Below are 13273 nucleotides of genomic sequence, written 5' to 3'. Positions count from 1 at the left end.
ATAAAATTTTTTCTTTATTTAAATTTCGTTTTTCTTTATTTAATTCTACCCTTTACTGTGTCAGTAATTTGTTAGTCAGAAAAATATTAGACTACCTTAAAAGTATTGCTTAAGTTAACAGACCTGTGTGTGTGCGTTTTATATCACTAGTGCAGTGTCCGTTCTCGGAGCATATAAGCCCTGCCCGCGTGAAGCCTTGTTTATACTTTCGCCTGGCTCCGCAGCACGAGTCTCCGCAGACTGCGCATGCACCTTCCCAAACGGACGAGGTGTTTATACTTGACGCGCTCGCCGTTGTACTATTCTTTGAAACGATAGGGGGAGACTCGAGTAATTGTCCTCTAAAGTTTAAACCATCAGGAATCAGCGGTGAGAAGAAGAAAGCTATACACACGTGACAATGTTTATTTTAGTACACCACCACCAATACCACACTACAAAAAGAATCGTGTAAAACCCAGTAAACCCTGAGATTATTACTCGTGACAATAAAACAAAATATATGGATATGAGAATGTGTATACAATATAAATAAATTAATCTCTTATATTTTCTAATTTCACTAAACATTTCATTAAGTTTTGTTAACATTTTTATTAAACATGGACCTTTATGTTCATTAAAAATACTTTTTATGCTATTGTATGCTCATTTTTTAAATGTAAGCAACTAATTTAGACATTCAAACTGGGTGGTGAGAAGTTCGAGCTCGGCCAGATTCGGCTCGAAGTCGTTCATCTTCGGATGCGGAGCCGCGCGCGTTGTTAAAAAAAATGTCGCGCACACTGCCAGGCAAAATTGGGTCTTGCGAACCCAACGCGCACGACCGCCCACACCGCAATGACGTCATTTTAGCCGCGCGCACCTTCGCGCTCATTATACTTCTGCGTTGGACCTACGCCGGAGCCTCTACGCTGTAGGCAACGCGTTGGTTTTCATTTATACTTCTGCGTCGTTGTCCGCGTTGACACGCAATTACACATGCAGAGGGAGCATGTGAAACCCGAGGAAGCGGTCCTAGCAGACCAATCACAGCGCTTGCGTCCGCGTAGAGTTGACGCATTGTTAAATTTTTGGAGAGGTGCACGTCAGGGTACGCCGAAGGGTACGCGCGCTACACACAGCCTACGACGTAACTACGGCGTGAGTTCGACGCAGAAGTATAAATAGGCCTTTAAGGCTCGCGCTGTTCTGTAGTTTACTAACTGGACGCGCGAATGAGGCGAATTCGCGTCCACCGCGCCGCGCTAAACGCCTCATTCGCACCGCAGGACCTCCAGACGCGCGTAAACGCGTCTTTGCATTGTCCACTACAGCAGCAATACTCCGCTCAGTGCCACTGGCAACGCTGTAACGTCTCCGCTTTGGGGTGTGTCTGTTGCGAGTGTGTTTAATCTAAGTTTTTTTCAACACACGGACAGTATAATCATCAGCGATGCACGCGATTACATTTAGAAATAGACAAGCTTTGTTTCCAAATGCACCAAGCAAAGATCCTTTAAATTTTATAAACTTTTATAAACCCAGCCAATAATCACAATAAACACATCCAAAATAAAATCTTTAACATAAATATAACAACTGCAAAGCATCTAATTTGTAATCAAAATGATTTACACATTTAATCCAGCTTAAACTCCGGAACAATTAGCATATTTTTTAAACTCTCAAAACAGACGTCACATCCCGAACCTCACAGCAATTGGCTGCCGACCGCGTTATTCGCTTGATATTTGCATAAAGTCGAGAACTGCCCAACCTTTTGACGCTCTCGGTCGCTCTCAACGCTTTCTCCGGTCCGCTGTCAATCCCAAAATGCACTGCGCGAGCGTGAAGCTCGACTTCCATAGGAATGAATTGAAAACGCTCGCTCCGCTCCGCTCGCACCGCTCCGCTCGCACCGTGCCAGTGGACACGCACCGTTAACACTGAAATCACTCGCGTTTGGTGTGAACGCAGCATAAAAGTTTATTAATTCTGAATGTGTCGCGTCTCGCGTGTCTATCTCTATTGCACCAAATGCGACACTGCACTCCCTTGTGAAGTCGATTGGATGAACGGTTCTCGAAATAATCAAAATGCAAACAGACGATTCCTGCCTTTATTAGACAGAAGAATATGTTCAGCACCCTTTCTCAGAAGCTTCGAATATTCGGTGTTCATTACTACCAAAGCTTCGAAGCTAAAAAAAATGGTATTCGGACCATCAATTGTTGTTTGATTAACATTGAGAAAATCACTTATTGCTCTTGACGGAATAACAATAATGGGCTTGTTTGGGGCTTGTTTTTTAAGCGGCGGTTGCTTATTTGATTTTTCATAGTAATAAAAAATAATTTAGTTCAGTTAGAGAACAGACACTACAATAATAAAAAAAAATTAAGGCGTTTGCTCAATTTAGACTTTTCCTAATGAGAGTTGCAGCACAGATCAGCAGCAGTCGTCAGATTTCACCTCACTTCGCCTCACTCTTGGCTGAATTTAAAAGCGAAAGTAAAATGCGCACGGCCATTCAGGTGTGTTTTATAACGGTGTGTTTCACTTAAAGACATTTGTGCAGCAGTGACATGGTCCTCTCCTTGTACATTTGCGAGGTTCTACAGCGTCATTGTTGCTGCTTCTCAGGATGCAAGTTACTTTCCTCGTGACTTTGTTGGTATGGGTCATCCACTAATATAGGACCGTCTCTGGCGGTCAGGAGGAATGAAACAGAACGGTGGTTACATTTGTAACTGTGGTTCTGTGAATTCCGGATGACCCCCAGAGTTCCCCATCACTGCGAGAGGTGGGGCGCTGAGCTGCAGTGGCTTAGATTCCTTCAGCTCACGTCACTACGTGACTTTGTCGGTAAATATTTTTTCGACCTATCTGGCTGGCACTGCGATTATCCACTAAAATAAAACAGTTAGTTCCAGTCCTTGATTCTGATTGGCCAATAGCTGCGTTTTATTCACAATAAAACACGGCTATGACCGCTTCACCCAACGGTTCTATGTATCACTACACAACACCCCTAGCAACCACTCTTAGCAAAGTAAACATGTTCTCATTGATATTGTTCATTGAAGCTTATAGAGTATTGTGAGAGATCAAGTAAGTGAGTGTACCTGCATTTACAGTAGACATCGCATTTTCCACCAGGTCAGTCCTATATTCGTAATAAAAAATCCGTTTGAATGTCTGTTTCCATATCTTGTCCTTTTAACAGTTAAGGGGTTTCCCGTGCCCTAACATGCTAGTCATTTGTCACTTACGTCTCGCTTCTCCGTGTTAGTTTCAGTCCTTTCAATATAAAAATCTTCTCTACTGACTCACTTACTCATAAAGACAGTCTTTGCCTTCATCTAATGGCAAAATAATGTAACTTCTGTTGCTATTTGCTTCGCGTCGTGCCTAGCAATGCCCTTGCGGTACCAACATATAACACCGTCTCTGGGGGTCATCCGGAATTCACAGAACCACGATTACATACGTAACCAGCGGTTTGAAGCCAAAAGAGGGTCCAACCCGGTATTAGTAAAGTGTCCCTAATAAAGTCGCTAAGTGAGTGTTCATTATATACATTATATCATTACAAAGTCCCAGACGCACTGAAGCACTCACAGGGTGAGGTGGTTGAAGCCCACTGTACGCAGAGTGAAGGCCCGTGCGAGGAGACGGACATGAGTGAACAGCACTCCAATGGCGTCCTCAAAACTAGTGAGTTTCTGCAGAACTGGAGACGACTCGATCAACTGCCTGTCTGTCAGTGTCTCCTGCACCTAAACATACAACAGAACATGACGTGTGAGCTTTCATGCATTAAATAAACTGAACTACTTTATTAAAACAATAAATGTTACAGTTTTCTGGTAACACTTTATAATAAGGTTCATTAGTTTTTGTAGCAATGAGCAATACATTTGTTACAGTATTTATTAATCTTTGTTCAAGTTAGTTCACAGTGCATTAACTAATGTTAACAAATAAAACTTTTGATTTTAATAACATATTAGTAAATGTTGAGATTAGTATTAACTAAGATTAATAAATGCTGAAGTATTGTTCATTCTTAGTTCATGTTAACTAAGGTTAACTAATGAACCTTATTGTAAACTGTTACCAGTTTTCTTTAATAAAAACAAAAAAACAGCTGAAATGTCATTAGTTTATAATAAAACTTCAGTTCTATTTCCTCAGTACAAAATGTTGTCCTAATTCATGTTTGAAACCTATAAGACCTCATTCATATAATATTTTTTCTTTTTTGTCCATCCATTAAAAGTCTAGGCAATCAACATTTTCAAGCTTTAAAAAAAAAGTTCAGAAAGAAAATCCATATGAATTAGGCAGTTTTATTTCAAGCACCCTGTTATTCCCCTGTGCATCAAGCATGCATGTTTGAGATTCCAGTTTGGTCTCCTCACAAGATTTGGATTATACCGCTCAATTCATATGGACTCCTTGTACAATGTTTTTATGTACTTTTTGAAGCTTGAAAAGTTTGCCTGCATGGATTTTCAATGGATTGACAAACATGATTACAGAATATTAAAAATATCTTCACTTGTTTTTCAAAGATAAATAAAAGACTTAAGAGTTTAGAGCAACAAGAGGGTGTGTAAATGACGACAATATTAATTTTGGGGTAAACTGCCTTTAAATTGCCCTGCACAAATGAACATTAGCAAATATTGAAACAATAAATAAATAAATAAATATATAAATATATATATACACACACACACACATTATTTTTAATGTAAGAGCAGGCACAGCCATTTTGAACTTGAATGTGTGAGGCTTCTGGTCTCAGCCACTTCCAGTTATTTTATCTGTACACACAAGAATGCATTATGCTGCTTGATTTTGCAAAGTGTAATTTGTTATCATGGTTTCATTTATTAGTTGAATTTATTTATCTTAAACATAAACACACTGGTTTGTAGCACACATATTTTTACTATTTACTGCACTTTGTTATTTTTCTAGATATTTACCCAAGTGTCTGATGAATGTGTATGTATGTGTTTTAACACTGGTACATGACAAACATTAAAAATCAAGTCTGCTCACACCTGTAAAGGATGAGGTGGGTAGTTGAGCCAAACATCCCTCAGGTCCTGAAAGACAAAGAGAGAGGAAATTAACTGAATAAAAGATGACAGTCCACTTGAGAAGAATCTGAGTATATGAGGGACAATTCAGACTTCTATGACAAAACATTTATCACATGCTGGAATAAAGATTGAGTCATGGACAATTTTTTTTCCCCTGTGGTATTGTGTGTGATTAGTTTTTTTATTTTTTATTTTTAGGCAACAGTCAATTAACTGATTTGATGACACCAATAAAGTTACTCGCAGATCATATTAAATTACATTTGTGCTCTTCGAGCTATCACTCTGCTGTGCTTCTCATTTTCATCATAACAAAACAGTAACTATGCTGAAAAAACTTGACTGTTCTCTACCATAACATTAACATTTGAATGACAGCAGTATGAGTACAAAATAATTGCTTTAAAGTCCCCATGTAGTCGATAATTTTATCCCTTAAAATCCATCTTTGATCACCAAAATTACATATTTAAATGTTTTTTTCCTGCGAAAAAAATGTTTTTTCTTAATGCCTTAAAATAGCTTGAATGTAACTCTACACCCTTGCTTTATTTAGCATACGTGGAACCAGAAATATATGCATATTAGCCCCGCCTCCACTCACTCACACCGGCTCAGACCCACTCAGTTACTCAAGTTACTGTAGTAAAAACTGCACAATTGTATCGCTCTTTACAACGACGGACATGTAACGGTAATTAATATGATAGCCTTTGGCTTGACTACTTTATCAAACAGCTAATAATTTGCTGCTAATGTTACACGAACCATGTTCCCGTTCGCCATCTCAGAGTCAGACAGCTGCCTTCTAACAGTCAGTATCCTTAGAAACTCAGAACGTCAGTAGAGAAAGGCATATAGTTCATCATAACATCGTGATATACATCATATACATATTTCACCCGCTATATTGCTAAATGTACCTGATTTTTCATATCAACAGAAAAATATACCTGGCTTCACTTGAGACTCCCCTGCATAGTTAATAATATGCTAAAGCCCGCCGGCACGTTGACGTGATTGGTTACAAGGTAGTTTGTGACATAAGAAACACCAATGAAACACCAATGATTTCAGACATGATTTGTTTTCTTTTTACATCTTATAAAAAGTATTTTAACAATACAAATTATACTGGGGATGTTTCAAGAGTCTTGGTAGGAGAAAAACCCAAATATAGAAATAACTTATGAAGAAGTAGGAAAAATATATTTTAGAGAGACAAAAAGTTATAAAACTATTATAAACTATCCTTCAAACTTGGATAAAAATTTTTCCCCCCAAAACTGAATCAGTTTTAAACAGTGCTGAAAGTGGGCCGGTACGCACTTCTATATTTTAATCTGTAGTGTACCCTCACTTTTTCCTTGTGTACCGGCACTTCTCACATGTTGCCGGTACTCTGACTGCCCAAACGAAACAGAATTGGACTATTAATTAATTGTATACATTACATGTTTGGAGCTTTTATAAGCTATACGAGCTGAACGAATCAATTATTATGCGCAATATGACTGAAGCCCAATTGTTTAAATTTGCATGATCACCATCCTCCTGCACCAACATAAAACTTTTTAAACTACTCATAACCACCATGACTAGAATTTATCACGTTCTATTGTATTTATTGTGGTAAATTTTGACTAACTTGTTGTAGAATTTATAAAAGAATCGGTAACACTTTATTTTGATGGTCCCTTTTGAACATTCTGTTGACTATAAGTAACTTTGCAACTACATGTCAACTAAATCCCATGATTAGAGTATTAATAGACTGTCTGCATAATATCTGCTAAATCTTTATTGTGATGCTCCTCCAACAGACATTCTACTGCCTTTAAGTAACTTTGCAACTACATATCAACTCATTCTATCCCTAACCCTACCAGTCTACTAATACTATACTACCACTCTAACGAAAGTAAGTAGACATGTAGTTGCAACGTTACTTATAGTCAACAGAATGCGTTAAAGGGACCATCAAAATAAAGTCAAACCAAAGAATCTGTTAAGGGAATAGATTTTTCACAAAAGATTTATATTAAAACTGTGGCATGTTTATAGTTTCTAAACACGTGGATTGCTGTTTTTCATAACAAATGCTATAGATAAAAAAAAGAAAGAAAAAAAAAAGTTAACATTGGCCTAAGCTTGGTAATGAGGAGCCATCAGTGGTCTTGCCTGTAGGCTAATTGTATCCTTATTGTAAAAAATGCTATGGATAAACAATTACAAGAACGGTTACTTTTTCATAAGGCCAAGAACAAGTTAGATTTAGAATCAAGACTCAAGAGCTTTAAAGTATGGACCTTCTTGAATTATTCTCCATATGTACAAAATGTGTCCTGCTAATAATGAAAGATATTAGGAAAAACCTGCTTTCAGTTATCCCAAGATATCCCAAGAGATGACAGGAAATAAACATGTTCAGTATAAGAACATTTTAAGTAAAGATAGTTTGACTTCCCATGGCACTTTTTAAACAAGTGATTGTTAACTATAGGCTATTACTTTATTGCAGTTATGTTATCAACCTACTTCCCATGTGTGGACCATTTTGCAAAAACAAACAAATAAACCTCACAAGGAAGCATGCCCTGGGAACCTGTTAAACGGTTCACACTTCAACCCCTTAATGTTCAAACCAAAACTATGTAAATCCAAGTTTACAAATGTTTGTTTTTAATGCAAACCAGGTTTAGCCCAAAAAAAAAAAAAAAAAAAAACTAACTCACCTCACTGTTGAACAGCAGTCTCCCAAAGAGTAGTTTGGCTTCCTTTAAACCACCTTCTAGGTAAACGGCCCCTAAAATATTAAATAAAAAATACCACAGAAGAAATACTGAATTATAAAAAATACAAACTAAAATAATTTTGTCTCATTTTGTGCTAAAGCAAATCAAATTTAAAATCAAAGAGTTCAAGTTTACTCAAACAAAAATTAAACAAATACACCACCGTTCAAAAGTTTGGGATCGCTATAATTTTAAAGAAATTATACATTTATTCAGCAAGGACACATTAAATTGATCAAAGTGACCATAGAGACACTTATGATGTTAATATTTCTATTTCAAATAAATTATATTAAAAAAAAAAACACACAAAAAAAACACACCCTTCATTAAGCAGAACAACCATTTATTTTAACTGTGAAAATAATAAAATTATGAGTAGCAAATCAGATTTGATTTTCTACAGTTTTAGAATGTATTAGATCTGGTATTAGAATGTTTTCTGAAGGATCATGTGACTGAAAACTGGAGTAGCTTTGTATTGAAATAATATTTTACTGTTTACAAAAATACTGTTTTGACTATTTCTGACGAAATAAATACAGTCTTGGTGAACACAAAAGAATGTTTTCTTTTAAAAAAACATTTAAAAAGTATAGATCTAAAAGCTACAATTTTTAAATTCAGTGAAAAGTGAATATTCGTTTGCTCTGGAAATGACCTCACTATCTTCAAACAGATGAATTCAATAAAGACTGTCTCTTACTCATCCAAACTTACACAGGAGTTCTGTGTATATATAATGTGTAGAATACAAATTAAACCAAGAAGTGTTGTTAACCTAATGTTAACCTAACTAACATATACACATAGTAATGTTAAGAAATTAGTCTATGCATAAACAAATGTTAACAAATACAACCTTACTGTAAAGGGTTACTACAACTTTTAGGCTTAAATTAAATACCACATTTGCTGAAATGAATAATTAATCATGTATAGAAGAAAAGTCTGCTACTACTAATAGGAAAACATTATATTAGAAGTTCCCATCAGGTATTAAATATGTAGGCTGCGGTATAATGAGTCGTGACTTTGTTATATATTCTCGACTAGCTGGCACTTCAATCATCCACCAGTGAAGTTAACACACCAGGTATTAGGTAACAGCTCCATGAGCTGAACTTAGGCTACGGTCAGACTGCAGGGAAAGGTGTCCCAAGTCCGATTTTTTTGCTCATATAGACTCAAAATACTTTTTTTTTTTCTTTTTTTTTTCATAACAGCACAAACCACATGAATCTGGGCCCGTATTCATAAAGAATCTTAATGCAAAGAGTAGCTCCTAGTGACAAAATTCTAAGAAAATTCTTAGAAATGTGGGCGTTTACTCTTAAAATTAAAGAAAAACTCCTAGTAAAGAAAAAAGTAATTCAGAAAGCATCTTAACCCTTAAAAGAGGTCTTAAGGTCAAAATTGTTAGGAGCACGGACGAGGACTTTTAAGAGGCTTAAGAGTTTCTTTAGCAGAGGAGAAAATGGCAGAAAGACGAAGAGGGAGAAGAAATGTGTTGCAGACAATGGATGACAGTGAGTTAATAAGACGCTTTAGATTAGATCGTGCAGGGATCATGTTTGTGACTGATCTTTTTAGAGACACGCTAATATCTCCGACACAGCGCAGAAATGCCATAGCGCCTGAAATGAAAGTAATCACTACATTACGATATTTGGCAACTGGGAAAATTCCATGTTTGATACATTAAAACCAACATTCAAACCACCACTTAAATAGACATGCCAACAATCAGTGTAACTGGAAAGAGTGGAACAATTTTTATCATTCTAAGCAATCAAATACCTTATAGGAAATTAACAGCATGGTAAATAAAAAAAGGATTTATATACACATATATAATGTGTGTGTGTGTGTGTGTGAGAGAACGATCAAATAGGAAAAATTACGCATGTAAGTTCAAAGTGGAGGCTTAGAATAGACCCTATACTTAAAATCACTTTTTTTTTTTCTTCTTGGACAACCAACCAATCACAGTCTTCAAAAGATTGTGTCATACATAGCAACGGGGTCAACCCCGCCTTCTCACTAAGTTTTTGTATTTTCCTTACTCAGAGTTGCTCTCAGATCGGTCCCGAATCGCTCTTAAGCTAAGACTCCTACATAAAAGTTTTTAAGCTAAATTAAAAGTTTTCTGAGAGGATTCTTAGAATCTTTATGAATACGGGCCCAGATCTTTTCAATTCTGATTTTGGACATTTCTATGTGTGGTCCTAAATCGGATACAGGTCTGATTTCATGCAACTCTAGATCAACATTCGTCACAATTCTGCACACATTTTACATACTGGTAGTCCTTTGGTCAACTCTGTGAATATGGAAGACGGGAGCCAAGCTAGTCAGTGGAGAGATGGTGAGCTGTAATATTAATAAATATTACAGAGACAACTCTATACAAACAAAAATGTAGGGTTACACTTTATTTTAAGGTGTCATTGTTACAGTGTAATTATATATTTAAGTACTGAGTAATATTAAGCAACTACATGTACTTACTCTAGGGTTAGGGTAGGATTAGGATTTGGTTGAGGGTTAGTTGCATGTAATTATGCACAAGTTACTGTTATTACTATGGTAAGTACATGTAGCATATGTAACAAGGACACTGTAAAATAAAGTGTTACCAAATGTAAGGAAAAACTGTACGAGAAAAACTTCTCATCCTCGTCTGCTTCCTCCTTATAGCCGGCGCACATCCGCGGCACATCACCTTATATATGAACACGTAAATGTTGATTTCAGTAACCTCTGTTAATTCCATGCTGCGTGCCGTCTTTGTTATTGTTCTTTTGCGTGTGAGGGTTAGTTTAGGATCGTGACCTGTTCAGACTCGAACCGGATACTGGCAACATTTTAAAAAAAGAACATGACCAGCCAAAAAATTAATAAATAAATCAGATCATAGCCTAAGTGTGTCAGATAAGAGACACAAACAAAATGTGCAGAATGATGGGTCGCCAGGTCCAGGATTAAAAACCACTACACTAGTGATTTGCACTGCCTCTAGCGGTGATCCAGAGTTCACAGAACCACAGATACACGTGTAACCTTTTTTTTTTTTTTTGGCTTATTGCACTTAACTTTCTTTAACAAGCACATCAAGTACTTTCAGTGACTTCATATCAAAAGCAACATTTTGACCTCAGTGTGTTGAAATACAGTATGAAATAAAGACAGACATGCATGAGAAAGCACTTACCTATCAGGGCTTCAAAACAGTTTGCCATAGCATGTCGGAGGTCTGACTCTCGGCAAAGGTCAGGGCCGTGAGCATATAACATGAACCGATCCAACTCCAATTTCTGGGGATCCAAAACAATGATAAAGATTAAATTAACACAAATATGAAATTATGTGCTAAATGCACTCACCAATGCCTTCAAATAAAAATTCATTAAAATGACTGAATTTCATTAAAAAATCTATCATTAATACAATTATAGAAAAATCAGCTAATTTTAAATAAGCAATATATCATTTTTAGAAAGCATTTTCGGTTTTGATTTCGGTTCTCGGCCAAGAACATCCAGATTTTGCGGTTTCTGCCCAGAATTTTCATTTGGGTGAATCCCTAACTGAGATATCTTAAAATATGTCAGTGCCATTGTTGTCTCAAGATGCACCTCAGTAATGTTTTTTTAAGGCACGTTAATAACAGCTAATTGAAGTAAGTAAGGTCAAATCCTGGCTTAATCTAAACCCGTCTGTGAAACCAGGCCTTACAGTGTGTGTTTTTTGAGAGAGGCTTAACGAACATACTTATTAGTGCTGCACGATTAATCGTATCACAATCGCAATCGCGATGTCAAGCCTACGCGATTATATGACGCAAAATGCTGCGATTTTATATTAAATAAACAAATTAGCGCTGTTAACGCAATTAACGCAGCATCTGTTAATTTTTGGCATCCTTTGGCTAGTGTTACATGATCCCGCTCTTATTCATGCAAATACTTTTAAACCATTCATGCGCGATAAGACAAAAAAGAACGCGCTGTCAGTGAATGTCCTCCTGACACACACACACGACCCACAGATAGACGCGCGCCAGTATCGTACAGACAGCGCGCCAGTATCAAGTTCTCTTTCGCGGTAGAACGAACAACACACATGTATGCCAAAATGACCGCGCTGCCTGTGAATGTCCTGACAGAAAGACTCGCGCTAATATCGTGCGTGCGCACAAAACAGCATGCCAGAATACAGTTCTCTTTCGAGCTTGAACGAACAATAACACACACAATTATGCCAAAATGTCTTTTTGTCGAGTATCTTCATAACATAAGAGTAGTCTTATGATGAACGTGAAGAGTTGTGACTCGTGAGAGAATGAGGCGCGTGTGAGATCCGCGTCTCTGACAGCAGCGACTGGTCTTAAAGGGACAGTACACAGTAGCCACTAATTATATCTGTCGCTAAAGTTAATCAAAGAACAGAGGGAACAGAGAAAAACACTCACTGCTCTTGACTAAAGAACTTTTTTTTCTGTGTGTGCATTTATTTTCCTTGAGAACCAAGCAAGTTGACTCATGAAAGTTGAAACCATTTGTTTATTATATCGCAATCGCAATATTGACCTCTATTATCGCAATATGACATTTTCCCCAAATCGTGCAGCCCTAATACTTATTACACTTTCTTTCCAAAAGCACAGCTTTGAATATCTAGTAAACAGTCACCTTAGCAAGCATAGCAAGATGCTGATTCTGAACGATTGCTGTGCGATATGTGGCGAGTCCTCCCTCCTCCAGACTTGGGAACAGGTAGTAGAGATGCACACTGGAAAAGAAAGTACGACAAATATAAGACTTACAACAGGCAGACAAACGAAAGCTTGAGAGAACAACAGACTGCGATTGCAATCTGTGAAACAGCTCTAAAATCATAAAGACTTCAAGAACTTCAAAATCACTTAAAAGCTAAACTCAGTGAGACATGCTCTATGAAGCCACAGATGTATAGCAATGGTGAAAGGTCAGAGATCTCACCTGGTCAGGAACTCAACAACTGCATCACCAAGAAACTCTAACCGCTCATTATGATTGATTCTGTTAAAGACACTGGGATCAGACATTTACAAAATCCACCTATTTGCTTGTTTGAGTTGTTATAATGCCTTTTCATGGACAAAACATATACATTTGATTAACACTAAATGGACAAAGTTACAACAAATACATTTCTTTCACAAAAAAATAAATAATAATAATAAAAAATAAATAAAAAAACTCCACAAACCTGGAGGGTGATGGGTCATCCTGGCCCAACCGTGACATAATATTGATTAAGGTGTTGATTCCTAATGGAAAAGGGACAGAACCGTCAGCAGAGTGGGACTTCTTCAAAGAAATGCTCTCACATACA

General features: G+C 37.0%; 1 protein-coding gene across 2 annotated transcripts in view; it reads right to left on the bottom strand.

Annotated features, from left to right (window-relative positions):
• drosha (drosha ribonuclease III) overlaps positions 1-13273 on the bottom strand; it is a 47607-nt gene that overhangs the window by 14746 nt on the left and 19588 nt on the right. For both annotated transcript variants that reach the window (XM_084433818.1, XM_084433819.1), the window contains exons 18-24: positions 13148-13208; positions 12898-12957; positions 12589-12688; positions 11109-11211; positions 7835-7905; positions 5058-5102; positions 3604-3761 (exon numbers count right to left, since the gene is read on the bottom strand). In XM_084433818.1, the coding sequence (XP_084289944.1) occupies positions 3604-3761; positions 5058-5102; positions 7835-7905; positions 11109-11211; positions 12589-12688; positions 12898-12957; positions 13148-13208 (598 nt within the window). The remainder of the gene's footprint in view (positions 1-3603; positions 3762-5057; positions 5103-7834; positions 7906-11108; positions 11212-12588; positions 12689-12897; positions 12958-13147; positions 13209-13273) is intronic.

This window comes from Rutilus rutilus (assembly GCF_951802725.1).
Source record: "Rutilus rutilus genome assembly, chromosome: 16".
Taxonomy (NCBI): Eukaryota; Metazoa; Chordata; class Actinopteri; order Cypriniformes; family Leuciscidae; genus Rutilus; species Rutilus rutilus.
Note: the sequence above shows the minus strand (reverse complement) of the source record. Positions and strands in the feature narration are given on the sequence as shown.